Raw genomic sequence first — 18,301 nt, forward strand, 5'->3', positions numbered from 1 at the left:
GGCTATGGCAAGGGAAGAAAAATAGACGCGCCCTTCTATCGCTCCACTGTTTGTCCAAGGGTGGGAATATTTTGCTACTCCGCGGGATGGAGTGGCTGCAAGTAGGGAAGGGTTTGAGACGCTCTCGTATTCCTTTCAAAGCACTTGGAAACCTCTGATCATTCTTAATCTATTGTTTCGCGGAATATTTTGTTTAACGAAGAGGTACGATCGTAGCTTATACGTATAAATGAGCGATTTATATTCAATGGAGTCGTTGTATTCGGAATTTAATCGATGTTTAACTGGCTGGCATAGTTGGAATGAAAATGAAATTTATTTCGTCGCGAATATTGCTGCAACTTCGTCATTTCCCCCGATCAGCGCGAAAATTTCCCGTGGCACGCGAGTAGATATTAAAAGCCCAGGCTAGCGAGCTTAAAAACTGTTCTCGATCGAGTCGCGTGGGCGGGCGCCGATACATTAACGAGCAATTGCTGGGATAAAAAGCGTGGACGGAGGGGTTAGATCACGGGGAAATGTATAAACGACTCGATATTGCGAGGGGGCTGTCGCGGGGGGTGCGGGTGAGCGTACACAACAGGCACGATCATCGAATCGATAGATAACAATATCTAGCGCTCGAGATTGCATATCGCTTTACAGGAATCTGTGTGTATCGGTTGATTGCCTCCGTGCCCATTTATGACGGCAATTTCCCTATTTTCTCGATACGTCGGGCTTGAAATAGAGAGTACTGATGCGAAGGGGTTGAAAGTGTTGTGGGCGTGGGTGTGGACGGGAAAGGTAGAAAGGGTGCGTGGTCTGGTTAACGAAAGCGTAACTGTATGCTGCTCGGAATGGTGCGGTTAACGACATTTTAGGGAAGCATGAGATTTGTTTTTTTTTTTATAGAAAAGGGTGTTGATTATATTGTAGAAAGAATCGCATTGAATTCTACGGATTTCCGCAGGTCTTTTAAAATTATCAGACACTACTATCATTTACAATTAGTTCGTAAACTAATCGGAGCAGAGATTTCAGACACATGTGGATTTAATACGCTGAATAACATTTCCTAAATTGACCTGCCTGCAATTCTTAATGAATTACACTGTATAATGTTACTTATGTATTCTGATTAAAGTTACATAATTGCTAAACAAGTTGTTACCGCGTAGGTCTCGAGCAATTTGTATTAATTAACGCTATCAAATATTCAAAATCCTCTTCTGCAAAAACCGTGCAAGCCTAACGAATTATACAGCGAAATAAATCCCTGGCAAGTAGGGAGAAGTGGCCAGCCCTCCAAATATTTTAACATAACAACCCTCTCGGGTATTTTAATATAATTTCCCAGTCAAACCGAACGTCAAGTTGAACAAGAACGGGCACTTCGTTTCCAATCGAGCCCATCGCGAAGCGAATTAAAAAGCGCCGCGGCGGTGGCATTAAATTTCGAAATTTCGCAGGGCGAAATTCCGATCGAGTAAGGGCATAATGAAAACCAGCACTCTTCCCCGATAACGGAGATTTTTTTACCCCCCCCCCCCCGCGGAGGAAATTCCCACCATTCGAGATAAAATTCCGTCGATACGGAACATTCGACGCACGTTCCGCAATTTTCGCCAGTTAAGAAGCTCGCCGGCCGAACCGACGGCGAAATAAGAGCGAAAAGTTGCAGTTAAACGCTAATTACTTTATCCTTACCTTGCCGCGGCGCCGTGGGGATCACATACCGCGCTCAAACTCCCGGCGAACTGCCTCCGGAAGCCGCAACTCCGCCTGGCAATCGATTGCCCCTGGAAACTTCCTGTTGCGAATTCTGCGGGAGCCTTTCGCCGCCAAGCGCCGTCGATATTCTTCATGCGCTCGCCGCACTGCACAGAAACGTGGTTCATTTCAGTAAAGAGAGAAGAGAAAGGGAAGCACGTGGGTCGCTAAGCGTCCTCGCACACGTCTTCGTACATAAAAACGAAGCGAGAGAAATTCCGCTGGATATTCGTTACGAGTTGCCGCAGCGCTTTCAGCCTTCCTGCGCATGGCGGGGACACGGTTTTTCGCGAGGAGAAGCCGCGGATTCGTGTTATCATTATTGCGACACCACGGTGAAACTCGTGGATGGAAAAGGACTCGTGCGAAGTGGTCTAGCTCACGCGTGTATCCCGCACTGTACCGTGTATCTTCGCGGAGGTGGAAGATCAATGCCTACGATATTCTGTTTCGCAAGAAGATCCCGTTCTTTTCACGCGGATACGTTGTTTGGGCGGTATTCGTTGCGGAAACAGTGGGATTTCGAGTGCATTGATTCTGTCGTGTCTGAAGTGCGTGCTGGCGAGAGAGAGAGGGTGTAGGAGACTGAAGCGTGGATCTCGGAGAAGCATCCGCTAACTTATTGTACCAATGGATAATAAACATGTACTAATGCATCTCGAATAATAAGCTTCCTTAGCTGCCCACAATAGTACCACAATCCCGAATTACCCACTTGTAAACCTCTCTTGCTTGCATCTGACTTTTATACTCAGGACCACCCTGCCACTCCAATTACCTACCCCCGTTATTTCAACCCTCGACTATTCTCGCGATCCCGGATACCGGAGCAGAGGTTCGGCAGGGTTCAAGCGAAGAAAAGGGAGCTTGAACGCCCTAAACTTCATCTCGTAACGTTGCTTACAGTATACAGTACCACCCCCGTGCGATTCGTCGAGGTATCGCTCGGCTCGGCTACACCTGCCTCGCGGAACACGTTCGAGAGCATAATATCATCCGCCCCCCAACCCCTGGCAAATAGCATCGCGCAGGCTGTCGTGTGTTTGCGCACACAAACGTCAATATTAGTGCGCGCATCGTTCGCGTGTCTCGCGTTCGTTGCGAGACCGTGCACCGCCTCCTACATCGCTGCCAGCTGTGTTCGTGTGCTCCCGACATTGTCTTCGCGCCCCTGCCGCGTGCCTCCACCGTTCTCCCCGGCGGACACGTACCCCGTGTGCCCGTGGAACGCAACGTTCGACCGCGCACGGACAGGCGAAGTCGCGGAGAGGCAAGCTTTAACGAACCAGCAACGCCCGAAGCGATCGCGAGAGGCGACGTCCCTGTTTCCGCGCGTAATGAATGCGAAATTGAATAACACCCCGGCGACGGTCGTTTACCGTTTTCCATTCCCCTCCCGCCGACACGTGGCTGGCCGTTTATCGAATTGACTACGAGCGACACTCGCCTCGGCTGCCTCGTTTTCCACGCGCCGCCGCTTTTTCGCCCTTTATCGCGGCCGAGCCGTTTGATCGCGCCTCCGATTGCTCGTTTTTCTTCCCCGTTCTTCTCAGCTTCCGCGTCGGTGGCCCTCGGTTATCCATGTCGGTTCGTAACCCGGAGCGTGCACGTCGCGCCGCGTTCCAAAGCAGTCGCGAACTTAATTAAGCGAAACCCGGAGCCGCCGGGGAACAGCGGTGCTTCGAATCGGTGGATGATATTTGGCTCTTGGAGTCGCAGGGGCCTTGAAAGATTCTTCCTTCGGTATGCACGTGCCTTTGGATTGCAGTGTCTTTGGGAATTCAGGCTGAGAGTTGGTTAGCAATTGGAATGATAGTATTGGAAGAGCAGAGTTGCTTGAGGTTTAGGAGACACAGGTGTGTTTGTATGTTTTAGTCGTCATTTGTTAAATTGCTTTGAATTACCTGGATAATGGTAGCAGTTATGTAAATCGAGACGCTTCGGACTCAACGGTTTCTCTCGCGAAATCACTCGGAACGTAAGCACCGCTCGTCGTCCATCACTGACAACGCCTCGCGATCAACTAAACGACCTTTCCGATCTAGTTTGGTGGGAGCCTCCAGGGATCATAAACACATAATTTGCTACCTGAGCTGTGACGTCACTGGGTCGGAATATTTCGCCGCGGTATCCTTGCTTCTGTTTACCTTCCAGAGTGAAGCTATATTCGACTTTCCTCGAGTATTATGAACAATAACTCTCCATGTATTAAGGGGAGAATCCTATTCTTTGGGCTAAATACATAGCAAAGTTTGGGATTTTTTTTTAAAAAAATCAGCGTTTCGATTCCTCTGGGATTTGGATCATGTTTTGACGCATCTTTAAAGAAGCTGCAGTTTTTTTTTTATTAATTTTTAACCATAAATATTGTGGAGAGTTCTCAAACTGAAAGGTCTGAACCTTTAATTTTTGCGATCCAATTTTGCGCCAATGTTTTTTATGTAACAAAAAAAGTATAGAACTTAGCGGTATTCTGGTTCGTCAATTTGAAGCTACATATGTACAAAGTATAATGCCGTTTCATTTTTCTGTTTCAGATTACCTGGAAGGTAAATATCATGCACACCAGCGGACGACGAGTTTTGTGCTGCGTGATGCATAACTCCTATATTTATTACGAAAAAAGAATAAAAAAAAACTACAACTTCAAAACATGGTCCAAATTTCAGATGAATCGAAATGCTAGTTTCTTAAAAAAAATTCTTTCCGTCCATAAATTAGGATTTCCCCTTAGCGCTACACCCTCTCCCAAACCTCCTTTAATCCATGACGAATATTTCACACCACTATCCGCGATTATTAAAACAACCCTGCATACGAAGAACCAAGGATCATTATCCCATCATTATCCACAAAAATGTCTCCCGCAAATAGCCAAACCTGAGTCAAAATCTCAAGGAACAACAGAGCAACTCAAGACACCCTCATCCCCCCAGACTCTTCCATCCGCTTCTTCCATTTAATTACAGCCCAATTAGACCTCGCGGAAAGCCGACGCAGAATTATCCCCCTCCCCAGTGATCAAGCAATTACACGACCCATTATCCCCTCGACGCATCTTTCAGCAACCCCTTTGCCCCCGAACGTCCGAGGTGGATCCTTCGACTGGCGGCGAGGGGGTGTCGGACGGCCCTCCTCGTGGCCAGTATCCGTTGAAGGCGGTTAGGGGGTGGCAGGGTGGACTGGCAACATCGTCATTGTCCCAAGAATGGAAGGCAGCCGTCGTGCCCGCAAACAGACGCACACAGGGCCCCGACACAGCGAAGCTCGTAGATGGGCGCGCGTGTACGCGTGCACTAATGGTACTAGGCACGGCTTGAGGATGACATTAAGCAGCAAGTGCAGCCGAGTGTGCATTGTCATTCCCGCTGAATGTCGTCGTTGTGCGGAGGTGTGCGCCAACCACCCCCTCCCGCATCGTGGCAGCTAGCGGTTCTTCGCCCTTTCACCCAACCCATGGTCCATCCTTCCGCTCCCTTTCTGCGCCCCTATTTCTCATACGGATGGAGCTTCGCAGCGGTGCATCGCGATGCAACCCTCGCTGTATATCTGCGATTTGTTTTGCGACGCAAACACACTCGCGACTCTGCCCACACTCCTCCTCCCCCTTCCGCGGTCCGTCCATTAAGTGTAATAACATTACGATGAATGCACACGACGCAGCTATTATTAGTTATGCATTTGCATAAACGCCCGAGCAATTATTATGTGCCGCATAATTATGCCGCGAGGGGGTGGCGAGCCGAGTCGAGGCGCATGCGATGTGTGCACAGCGACTGGGACGGGTTGCTCTTTTGATACGTGGCTTCGGGGGTTCTTCGAGTCGGCGTCGTCGAATTGGTGCATTAGTTTCTCATGTTGTATTTGTTGGTTGTTATAATGTTATTGGTGGGTTCGTTTTAATAGCGCAGGTTTTCGTTGAGTTTAGAAATTGATCGGGGCTAGTGACGCGCGCAGAGGGGAGCCCACGGGGCCCTGACACCCACAAAAGAAGGGGCTTTGTAAAAAGAAAAGAAAATCGCATTTTATTCTTCAAATAAATTTTTATAATCACCTAATGAATTTTAAAGAATTTCTATTGAAAATCATTTAAAAAGTAATCAGAGAGATTTCATCTGCGATGGAAGAAATCAGAGAACTGGGCGGACACAGAGCGGGCGTATCGTATCACACTGCCAGTGGGAAATCAATCACCGATTACGTTTCGAGGTTGACAGCCGCGGCACTGTTTATTAAACATTCCGATTGCCGTGTATCAACGTTTATTCGCAAACACCGCGTATGGAAATTGAATCAGCGGAAGTGGTTTGCCGTCGAACGTGGCACAAAAATACCTAGATACCCTCTGCGTTCTCCCTCGACTTTTCGCAATAAACACCCCCCAATTCATCAAGAAACACATAGACCTAAATTCTATCCAAATACGCAGCAACCAAAATCGAGAAGCTCTTCCAATTAGCATCGAATATTCCTCTTCTCTTTAGCTGTACAGAGATTTATACATATTGAGCAGCGGATTCATACGCGTAATTTACATTTTTCAAAATAGTTACACAAGCATTTACAAGCTCGTATGTTTCAATTATCATTTCTATCATGCTTCAATACTAATTATGTTCGAAACTGGTTTATTGTTGAATTTAGTAAGTTCATGTTCTATGTGGGAGTGCGGAATGATGGAACATACGTTCGATACAGTAATACGCTTACGGCCTTCGATATTAGCGGCCTTATTTCAAGGCTTTTTGGGCCAATATTTTCGGTGGTCTTATTATCTGTAAGTTTGTCCGCGACCTCCTTGTGCGGAATGCGTGATACATACCGTATGTCTTTCGGTTCGATTAATTTGGCTACTGCGAGTGTATAATCATGTATTGTGAATCCACTGATGGCATCAAGTATAATGGCTTGTTCCTTCGTAGGAAAATGTCCTTGTTGCAGAATTCTCGCGTAAGAAACGGACGGTGCTTGCGGAGTTGAGACAGTTGTAGAATCCATTGTGGTTTAGGGTTTTTTATTCTTTTAATTGACAGTGTCTCTGTAGTCAGAGGCATTGTCAGAGGAACAATTAATTTTTTTTTTTAAATACTGAACGCGTTTCCCGCGCACCTTTTAATAAATTTGTTACTATAAACGCACCGATCCACTAGAAACTTTCGTATATTACCTGCTACTCGCTAGTTCGGGATTGTAAACACGTTTTGTCAGTTCGAGAGCGTCGAACCGAGTCCCACGTTCATTTCCTCGGAGCATCTCAAATAGCGAACCTTAACCTTTCCCCCCAGAAGCTGCAAGACAAATAACACCGTCCATATTCCCGTCGTAACAGCATCCCGATACGAAGCCCCATTAAAATTCGCGCAGAAACGGGGCGGGGAGGAGGGACGGCAGCCACCGAGCGTATTTTCCCCACTGAAAAGTTTCGCGTTCCATCCATTGACTTCGATACCAGGAAACCGTCGATTATATCCCCGCTCCTCCCCCGCGAATGGAAGGAAATCTTAGATTATAATCCGGCCGTCTGTAGTTCGAGGATGCATTTTCCTACCGACCCACCATCCCCCGGACCCCTTGGCTAGTATCGTTTACCCCCGCGATGCTATCGATTGCAATCCACCACATTCCTCCTCCCCTTTGTCTATCCCGCTGCCGCGGAAGCGTCGCTTTTACGTTTTCCTGTGTCGAGCTTCCGCGGATTATTTGGCAGGGAGCCATCTTCGATTGCACTTTCCCGATAATTCTACAAGCCGATGCTCTCCGCCTACCCCGCGCGATCCTCCCCCGTCGTGCTTACGTTACGATCATCGCCGTTAACGAGGCGAGTCGCGAAAAACTCGCCGGGGATTTCCTCGCGGTTTCCGTCTTCGGGGGAGTCGGCGGAGGAGGGTGACCCAGTGAACTTTGCTGAGGGGAGCACGAGCGACGGGACGATCTAAAATTCATCGAAGCATTTAGGAGCGATCGGCCTCGGACGCGTCGGGGCCGATAGGCGGAAAATTAAATCGCGCGTCGACAGAGGCCAATGGAATTTCCCCTCTGTCGCTTTCAGCTAGCCGCACGCTTGTCAGCACGGTCTGCGGCGAAGGGTGGCTTCTGACTCGACCGTAGGGCTGTTCTACGTGGTCCGGCTACGAGCCGTGGCGTTCCTTCAGGTTCGCTGAGAAAGTGCGTCTGCTATGAATTGCGCGCGATGCCACTCGAAGGTGTCGAGATTGACGGGCCTCGATTTGGGAGTATAATGAATCGCTGCAGTTTGATTGGAAGCCGTTTAGGTCGATACGATTGAATCTGGCGGGCTTCCAAAAATCGGCGCCTTTCGATTGGAGGCGTTACAAGTCGACGGGACGGGGTCTGGGAGCGATGGATCCGATGAGATTCAATTCGGAAGCTGGACTCGGTAGAATTCAGCGCGGAGATGGAGGGATTCGGTAGAATTCTATACAGAACCGTTCAATTTGATGCAGGTTCTGTTCGCAAGCGTTGAATACGCTGAGACTTCGGAAGCCTTCCACTGGCAATACGATCCTTCGAGTATCGAATTCGGTATAGTTTATCTCAATGGCCCTTGATTCGGTACCATCCAATTAGGAAACCTTTAATTCACCGGCTCCAAATACCAGTAAAATCCGACTGAAAATCCCTCGAATCCCGACAATTAAACGCGTTATCGCGTTTGAAACATCCCTGCATCACGAAGATGGCCGGCCGATTAAATAAACCGCTCTATATTACTCGCGGCTTATAAAAGCGGAGGACTTTCAATTACCCTCGCACTTCTGTCCCTCCGCAGCTACATTTAACGCGCGACGAGAGGCCCAGCGTTACGACGCGAATGAAAACATTTTTACACCGAAAAAGCTCGCGGCCACGACGCTGTGCAGTCGCAGATAGCACTCGCGCGGACTTAGCTCTTCGGTAGACAATTGCCGGAGACTCGTCATGGCAACGGGCGTTTCTCGGGGAGACGCCGCGATAACGCCCATGACGCATCGCGGCGGCGATAAGGCGGCCGTTTCTAAAATATTGCATCGCGGCCAGCGTCGTTGGACGTCGCCACGAATTATAGCGATCACGGGCTGAAACGAGCCGCGGGGGGAGGGAAACGACGAGGCGAGGGCGACGATAACTCTTTTATCAACCCCCGCGTTCGAGTCTCAAAGTATGGTGAAATAAATTGGATACAGTGCGGTACACCCGGGTGAGCATCCCCCGAAGTTTGAGGAGAACTAGGAAACGTCACAGCTTCGTGGCTCCAATTTTTAACGCGAACGAAAAAATTGTTCAACTTCCCCAGCGTCCTGCGCGAGCAGATTGATTTCCTTGGAGGTTGCGTCGCGCGTTCTTTGATGAAGTTACACACGTGCTTTGTCTACCCTTTTCCGTTCTATAAAATGCGGACGTCAAGCTCTAAATGCTCCCTTAAATGTGACAGTAGTTTCCCTGTGGCAATTCCGCGGCCCAGCCAGTCTCCAACGATTCAACGATTCCGCAAAGTGGTTACAGCTACGTGTGACACCGTCTCCGTTAATTAACGATGGAGGATCGAGGGCGTGCAGGCTCGAACGCTGCTTCCCAGCGTGGACGGATTCGAGTGCGGCCGCAGCGTTTTTATCGTTCTGGTCAGTTTGCCGGACGGTCGCATATTTGTACGGGTTCCGATGTCACACTCCATCGCGTTCCTGAGGGCTGGACGAATTCGCGTCGAAATTTCGCGTCGTTCGCCGTTTCAATTACCGCCAGCCGACCGGTACTGATTGAATTTTCACCCGGAGACAGGCGATAATGCTTTCTAATTCCCGCGCGACTCCTCCCTCTCTCGCGTCGTCGGCTACCTTCTCCCCTAATCTTCTCAATTTTTGAATAGAGTCCTTTTCGCCGAAGGAACATTCACTGCAAAAATACCTGCTATCCATTAATTTCTCGCGCTGCAAGTTTCCGAGCTTTGCTCCCGTGGACACTTTCGGGGCGCAGGGGAAGGTGACAGGGGGTAATTAATGAAAATTCAAGAAGATCGCGAAGCTCTGCCACCTGCAGAACTCCCCGAGGCAATTCTTCTGTACGACAGTTCACGTTTTCCTGGCTGAAGGAGAGAACAGAAATTCCGGATAGAAATTGTTTCTGCACGTAAAGCGTCGACTTGGCGTGCTGTTCAGGGTGGATGTGGTTGTATAGATTAAAATGAAGGTAGTGATGGAATACAATCCACGGGAGAAGTGTCTTCAATATTTAAAAGCTGTTTCCCTGGGAAGTGGAGCAACGATTCTTCAAGCCCAGCCAAGTCCAGACATCACGAGGAAAGGCTGGCACGAGGGGATGGAGACAGCCACGGGACAAGGGGAGATATCCCAGGCTGCTCGACAGAAATACAATAATCATACAAGAGAGTACACGGCCAGCATAATAGGTTCGCCGTGAGGCCAAAGGAGGACGGGGAACGAGGGGCGAGGGGCACGGAACGCAATCTCGGCCAGCCGTCCGCGCATAAATTCCGTCGAATCGACGGTTTGAAGGGTTACTGCGGCCCGTGGCCTCTATCACGGCTCGCTTCTTAATATCTATAAAGCTGGCGCCGTCGTACGTACGAATAAATAACATTCCTCTCGGAAAAAAGCTGCCCACTTACATCTAGCAATGTCTCGATGACCAAACGGACGTTTCTTAATTTCGGTTATGGGGACTGGAGTTGCTGGCAGACTTTTATCGTGCCGACGTCATTTGATAAATTATTGTCTACACTGAGTAAAGTGGTCAGAGCGATCTGATGACGAGTGACTCCCTGATTTCTTCCGAGTTCTTTCGGTTCTTCTACGCAAAATCGTTGGAAGCAGGCGTTCAAGCAACCCCTCGTCACACTTCCACTGCGTTCCACCCTTTCCCTTCCTCTGTTCCGCAACAATTAACATCATTGGATGGAAATCACGGCGCGTCCGTAACGGTGAATTAATGGAGGCTGGTAGGGGTATGTCGGCCTCGAATGATCGATAAGTCGAATTTGTTATGTGAGAGCGACTGACGCACAGAACGATCGAAACGTGCGGAATGTAAACGTTCCCGCCCTGTAGGGGGAATAAAACCACCCTCCCTTTGAATCTCTATGTGCCGCAATCAATCGCCTGGCAAAGGGGATACTTCCACCAGAGAATTATCATCCCCATCTCCTTTCTCCTTTCCACTGATCTTCGTAAACAATCGCTCGAATTTTCGTGAACTTGCAAAGTTGGCTGATATTTCTGAACGAAAAAAAAAAGTAATCGACGCTGGTAATTAATTTCCAGAGCCTCGAGTCCTCCACTAACCACAATTCGTGTTTCCACCGGAAAGTGGATGGGAGCGGAGAAACAGGGGGGTGTAGAATCGAGGGGGATGCCGGAGAGCAGAGTATTGGAGAGGAGAAAATGTAGCAACTGTTCCCAGAAATTTCACCCAATCGTCACGCCCTCGCGTAACCAATATCGAATCGTCCATCTATCGACGATAGGGGTGGAAAAGACTCTGTCGATCACTTGGAAGCGCGGCCGGATAAGGGCGATTTTAAGCGCGAGTTAAAGGGACGGCCGACGGTGGAAAAACCGTGTCACTGTTTCGGGGCGTGGTGTTAAACCATCCCCCAACCCGTGACCGCGCCCTCACCCCCCGTTGTTCAGAGGGACGTCGGTGCATTCGCGCGCGCGAATAAATCTTAAGACTGTCCCCGGCCGGAATTTATCGCGAAAATCTTCCATTTTTGCCAGCGGCTCGGCAACTTTACGCTCTCCCACCCCCTAATTCCGTCGTGCAAGCGGCCATCGTTGTTATTGCGCTACCCTGCATCTATTACACCGCGGATACTATAATGTATATCCCGTCTGGCTTTAATGCCCTCTCTGGTGGCACTAAAGAGGCGAATTTCGCGGACTGTTACGCTATCAGATCCACTGTGCCGTTGGTTGGATATTAAGATGACGAAGGGGCTCGCCAAGAAGGACAGATGGACATCAAAACGCAATTTCGTTGGGAGATCTATGGATTCCTTTCTTTCGCTGGTTCTTCGCTTCGACTGGGAGAGTCCAGGCACAGAGCAGCGAGGAATCATATGCGATCGTTGCCATTTCGATGCAATAAATATACCTCGAGAACTTCGTAGCTTCGCGTACCTGCTTTGTGCATAATACAGTCATCATTAACGACCGATTTAGGTACCCTTTTTAAAACAAAACACAGCCCACCTAAAATCACAGCAATCAGCCTGTGTCAGTTCGGTCGAAACCTCCATAGCTACCGAGAGCCTCATCCGTATGATCATCGATTGATCTCATCACGCTCTCCGATCAGCCGCCAACTTTTTCCCCTGTCGCTGTGTACGTTTAGAATTACGTAGTGTCACGTGCAATTTGCGCGCACGTCTGTTTAGCCGCGACATCCCGACAAACAAGTAATTAACAATATCGGCCGACGAGGGATGGCGAGCGAATGTAAAGAGCAATTTGATCGTTGAATTCGATTTAAAGGACTGTCAACAGGGCGGGCACGGGCACGCGACTCTCTCTGCACGGGGATTTTTCTCCTTTTTTTTTTTAAACAATTTCCACGGCTATTTGACAGGTGGCTCGCGCGCAGAGCGTAATGGCGGGTTAAATAAAACATAAGCCTGGCCAGGATGATGCCTGTTTCGCTTGAAGTGGCGACAAATTGGCCCTCGTCGCGACAATGGCCCCCGTAAGTGGCGATTTTGATTATCCACACGGCGGTGGATGTGTTTCGAGGATTGGAAAAATGAAGGGGGACGAAACGGGGGATTGCGGGACGAGGGTCGAAGGGGCGGGCGCGGAGAATGTCGTTGAAAGGGCTTCGTGTCTCGTGGGATCGTTGCATCAAGGTTCTCCAAGCTGGATCAAGAGCGACGTTGTTTCAATTTACCCTAGCTACCAGCGTCGCGACGCCTTTCGCCGAACAAGGCAGCCGGAAATCCGACTCGCGGCTTCCGAGTTGGCCTACGACAAAGCCACCCCGCTTTGTCTACCATCGACAATGATCGACGCCGAACTTCTCGCGCTTGCTCGCGCCTTTAGCTGCAATTAGCGAGCAAACTGTCGATTGTCGTTGATTGTTCGACACCTTTCTGGCTCTTCTTGTATTATCGTCGTCCAAGATGGCAGGTCTCGCTCTATAACTCGTGGCAGATCGATCGCTTGACGATCAATTGTTTTGGGCACTTAGAGGACTAAGGGGATGGTTTCGTTAATGATTGTAGAGAACACGCGAGTGCAGTAGATCTCTTGTTAAATTATTAAGTACGGAACGTTTTGGAGGATGCTTCAAGTGAATCACTGATATTCTCCGCAATTTATACAGCTTTTACAACACGATTTTAATCGTTGCTATTTAAATGAAATTTGTAGGATTACACGCTGATCTGCTATATAGTGAATTTGTAATTCAGGTGTTAGCTAATGAAGGCTTTCAACAACCAATTTCTGATTAATCCCCGGAATCAGTGTGGTTATTTAAAAATTGATACTTGTTTGGAGTAGACACTTAGCATACTCGAATAAACACACGAAGTCATTTCCCAGGCCACTTGTCGATAGCAATTAGTTAAATGTCGATGAACGTACGTAATGATCAACGCAGTGGACGTCAGGGGTACGCAGAATTCGGTGGCTAAATCGCTCGTTCAATTCATTCATTCAGCTCCGTCGACAAAAAGTCCACGACGAATCTGAAATTAACTTCCTCGCGACGCGACGGTGCCCCCTTGCTTTCTTCGCCGGCGACTGTCTCGTTTAAGTCTTGAAAGTTCATAATGAATCTAAACTCGGGACTCTTAACCCCTTAACTACGGCAAAGTGAATTATCTTTTTTTTTCTGATGGCGGTTTATTTTCATTTAGCTCGGGAAAGCGCGGTGCAGCCAAGTTTCCCGCCCGGCAGCCCGACAAAGGACCCAGAAAAAGAATATCCGACCGTTATGTGTCGCGGGGAATATTCGATCCGAAGTGTCCTTCTGTCGGGTCTATTGCCGCGAACGTCAGGAGCGTGTAACTCCTTATTAACGCTCCCAATCTTTTGTATTCGCTCCGTTTCCACGGCGTACAATTTATATATATCTCCCTTAAAGAACTGCTCGAAGCTTGCTCCTCGAGTTTCGATCGAAGAGAACATTTCTGCTCATTGCCGGGAACTTCATTTGATGCTTCCACGATTTATGAACGCACAGTGATTCACTTTATTCGCGAATAGCTTGTCCGTTCCACGTTGCACGCGCAGCTTTGTCTTTCTTATCAAAGCGAACGAACGTGGGCGATCAAAGACAGTACAGTGGTTTATGGAGTTACTCTTCTGAATTTATACGACTAAACTTAGAACTGACTGCGCACATTTGACTGTTGTGCCTCGCAGCGGCAAAGAAGCTTTGTTGCGCTGAGATTAATTGTATTATTAGCCACGAGTATATGAAACGTTTCCCTCGGAACGACTTATCGAACATATCGCCGAGGTTCCCACCTCCCCTCGGAAAGCACCCTGCTGCAAAATTGAACCGCGATACACAAGAGTCTGGCCTCGAGGGACCACGAGCAAACTTGGAGATGCAGCAGCGTGGATGCTGCACCTAATCCAACTTATCATTGCGAATTCGGGATTACAGATCACGTGATGATGGGAGTGCAACGTGATAGCGCGTCGCAGATCCAACGTGCTTCGTGATTTCAGAAGGATTATCGCGGCCACGAGGGACATTAACGTCGCCCATGGCGCGCGGGAACACCGAAAGGGCTCGGCGGAACGCGATTTAATGCAATTTCTCGTTTAGTCGGAACTTTTAAAGTTGTTAGCCGGCACCAGTTGAGTGGTCCATTCTCGTCGCTGTTGTGCACCGGCGCACGCGCAGATTGCCCGCGCGAACGCGACGGAAACGGATCGTTCTATCGTCGCTGCGTTACAGGGGGCGGGGGTGATCTTCGAGGGTGGAGGTAACCAGGATATTCGTTAGCGACAGGAAGGATAGCTGGTGGAATGCAAGAACACAGAAGATGAAGAAGAACGTGTTTCTCCTTCGCGTTTCTTTTCCCCGCAGCCGCAATGTACCTCCTCGCGATACATTTCTGTTTTTCTTTTAAGGATCTTTAATGGCAGACAGGGTTAATCGACTTTGAAATCAATTCCGACAGCTTACCCAACCGCTACAAACTCGATGTATAAACATACATCGACTGATTCGCGCGCAAACTGTCGCGTGTCACGGTCCACGCCGGGAGGGTGGTTTTTAATCCGCGTCGGGGTTGGAACTAAAAACCTGGGGAATCCTCGTGGAAGTTTCGCCGCAGCGGGGCGCGAATTGACCCGACTTTCACCGCGAAGCAGGTATTTTCACTCGCTGGAAGAGCAGCGGATTTTCGAAGAGGCTTCTAGGGGGTTGCAGTGAAAATAACAGGGTTGACCGGAATCGTGAAAAGTTGAAGTAGATTACCTGGATGATGGGGGTGTAGAAGGCACGGGAGGATAAAGTTCCGGGGGTTAATTCGAGCGTATTTCACGGTTATAAACGTAATTCGATCGAACGTTACAGCTGCCCGCCCCTCTTAATCCGTCTTCTGGCTGTTGTTCGATTTCAGGTGGCGGTCCTCGTTGGAAAGCGCCCCGCGGGGGAGTAATTTAACTTTCAGGGCGTGGAAGGGCGCGTGCCGTTTCGTCACGTCCGTGGAATTCGATGTTTGTAGCACGCGAGGGTTGTTAGCGCACCGTTCGCCGTTAATTGGCGATAGAAAGGAAATCGGCGGTGCTCGTTCCGATTCCAGGAGGTTGAAAAATTGCGTTCCCCGCGAGCACGGATGCCTCTGCTAATGAATATTATTGGTGAATCGAAAGTCTCCATTGATGACCCCGAATAACGTCGAATTCTAGAAGGATTCTCGGCTTTCTAAATCGATATGAGTGTCACGGGATCAAAGGGTGGGTTCGCGTTACTCGAGTGACTTTAAACGCGCGATTCGTGGATACTCGAGGGGATTACGGAATGCCGAGGGAGGCTGTAGGCTGGGGACACGTGTCAAGGCACGATTCGACCAGGCCAGATGCACTAATGCCCGTCTATTCGAGTTGCACGCGTCGATTCTGCTTTGATCCACGAGCGTGTCGCACACGGTACGTACAAGGCTAACGCGTCTAGCGTCGGGGTAATTTAACTTTCGCCCCGCCGCTATAGTTTCGGTTAAATTAAATTCATGGCCGCACCACTAGCTTCCTCGAGTTACATTGCCGCATTACTTTACGATTGCTGGTCCGGTCGGAAAGTAGTAAATGATTGCGATCACATCCCCATCGATTCTCGATCACTTCGGAATGAACTTTCAAAAATGATTCTGAAAAGTTCTGAGAACGAAATCGAGATAACCGTGCCACGCGTGTTTTACCAATCATTTCACGCGACAGTCGCTCTGGCCACCATTTCCCAGGTAAATTCTCTACTCATCGAACCAAGCCCTCCATCAGGGTGCGCAATAATTCCCAGAGGACGCGAAATCCACGTCAATTCGATAGACCATTCCAGAACCCTCGATCCCACGTGCCACCCCCAACCCCCGACGAAATGTTTGCTACACGCTCGCCACGAATTTACATGTAACCGATAACCAGAGAGCGGGGGCTGGAGATCCTTATCGACGGAACAGCGCGATCGTTGGCTCGACTAACGAGCAAAGTGTCGGTTGGAGCATCGTCACGCGACCGTCCCCCCTGTCCGCCGCCCCTCGGCCCCCACGGCAACCCCCCTTTTCTTAAACGTATGCATGACTCTCGACCGATTCGGCCCTGTTAACATATAAATTGCCGCTTAACGGCGAGACAATCAGTTCCCGAGGAAGCTAGCGGGCAGAGGTGACGATGGGCGGTTAAAGGGAGAGGATATCGAGGCGACGAGCCGCTCGAGAGGGTTGGAGGGCGAAGCAAACAGACGAAGACAGATCGTGGAGCGAGCACGGGTCGAAGGCACAAAAGGGGGGGGGCGGCCCGAAAACAAATCGAGGGTAGGATAGGAGAACCGTCTGGTAGAACAAGAAGAGGAGACGCAACAAGGGTAGAGTCGCTCGAGGGACGGAGCAGGGCCGAGGGATGGGATTCAATTCAATTTCCTAAGAAACTCTTTAGCGTTTGAGATACAGCCGGCGAAAGGATGCGCGTGAGGTTGGATGCGCGGCGTAGACGAGAGGAAAAGAGGACGGCGAAGCAGACACAGGGGTAGCTGTACCAACTAAGAAGTTTGGCAACCCGGATATTCAGAAAATTTTATTTAGCGCCTCCTCCTCAAGATCACACCGTAGTACCCTAACTCTGTGCAAGTATCGTCACATTTTTAACAAAGAATAAAAATAAAACACGCATGCGGCATCGGCCGTGATCCTCATTCTCTTTCTTTCTGCCGAAAGAGTCACACATAAACTTAGACAAGGTTATCAGCATCAATTCGATTCCGCGTCATTTTAATGATAACCCCAGCCAACTACCGATTTCTGTGTGCTTGCTCACGTGTTCTGACATATACTGAAGTGCTCTACTTGAATATTGGTAACCTGGTGAGCGGGAGAACCAGGAGAAAATTCTACGTTTTCTTCGAGGGGTGATTTCACCCCCTAAAACCTCACCGTGGCACCAACAAAAAATAGGTTTGTCTTACAGATGAACTACTCTACTTGCACGCAAAGTTGCATGATTTTCTGAACTTCCCGGTAGCTTAACTTCCCCAAGACGAAGGAGAGCATAGGACTGCGGAGAACGAACCGAAAAGAGACGCGGCAGCCGCCCCGTGCACGCGGTGCTTGTGGAAAAGGCGTGATAGGGAGCCGAGGAACAGTGGGACTGGGAAAGAGAGACGAGATCGTGGAGAAAACGCGATTGGGGAGGAGGAGGAGGGTGGCCACAGAGGCGGGGGTGTGTTGATGTCGGGAAGAAAGGAGACGGAACGACGACGCAGGGGCGGTTAAGGGGTGGACGGGCAAGACCGCGAGAAACCGAGGGAACGGCGCGTCCGGAGGAGGAAGAACGGGAAGAACGAGAAAGAGGCGGTGGGCGAGAGACAGAGCGACGAGGGTGACTAACTGACCGAGGGTGCCAGGAGCGCAGGGGAGTAAGGATTCTGTGCGCGGGCGCGAGGCCGGCGCAAACTCTTCGTGCAGCATCCATCGTCAGTTGCAAGTCAGGAACTGTCGCGTCCGCGTGCGGTGTGAAGCGCCCGCGTGCCCCGGTCCTCTTGTCACGGTGGTGCGAGCTTTCCGCTGGATTTCTGACAGTGACCAGCGACAGGATCGACGGAGACGGTGCCGCGAGGGTTCCCCGGGACCTGGGCCTGATGTCAGCCGGCCGCGCGACGTGTGTCGTTTGACGTGCACCGTGAAAATTCCCTCGACAGCCACCGGCCGCCAACGGAGGGACGAGGCAGGATCGGCGCCGTTAGAGAAGATCCTCCTGCCGCAGGATGGATAAAGACGTTCGACGGAAGTGCGGAGAAGTGCGGCGTGCTCTGTTCCACCTGCTGCTGATAGTGGGGGGTAAGTTCTGTACCAGTGATCGACGATATT

General features: G+C 49.8%; 2 protein-coding genes across 3 annotated transcripts in view; one reads left to right on the plus strand and one right to left on the minus strand.

The window, feature by feature from the left end:
* Nucleotides 1–18,301, minus strand: part of LOC143374439 (peripherin-2) — a 109,220-nt gene that overhangs the window by 42,775 nt on the left and 48,144 nt on the right. For both annotated transcript variants that reach the window (XM_076822618.1, XM_076822617.1), the window contains exon 2: nt 1,690–1,859. In XM_076822618.1, coding sequence (XP_076678733.1) covers nt 1,690–1,847 — 158 coding nt within the window. In that variant the 5' untranslated portion in view covers nt 1,848–1,859. The remainder of the gene's footprint in view (nt 1–1,689; nt 1,860–18,301) is intronic.
* The window catches only part of LOC143374438 (uncharacterized), a 122,441-nt gene continuing 122,066 nt past the window's right edge, over nt 17,927–18,301 (plus strand). Inside the window, exon 1 of the mRNA XM_076822616.1 lies at nt 17,927–18,271. Within this exon, the coding sequence (XP_076678731.1) occupies nt 18,199–18,271 (73 nt within the window). The 5' untranslated portion in view covers nt 17,927–18,198. The remainder of the gene's footprint in view (nt 18,272–18,301) is intronic.

Source organism: Andrena cerasifolii, chromosome 10 (assembly GCF_050908995.1).
Source record: "Andrena cerasifolii isolate SP2316 chromosome 10, iyAndCera1_principal, whole genome shotgun sequence".
NCBI lineage: Eukaryota > Metazoa > Arthropoda > Insecta > Hymenoptera > Andrenidae > Andrena > Andrena cerasifolii.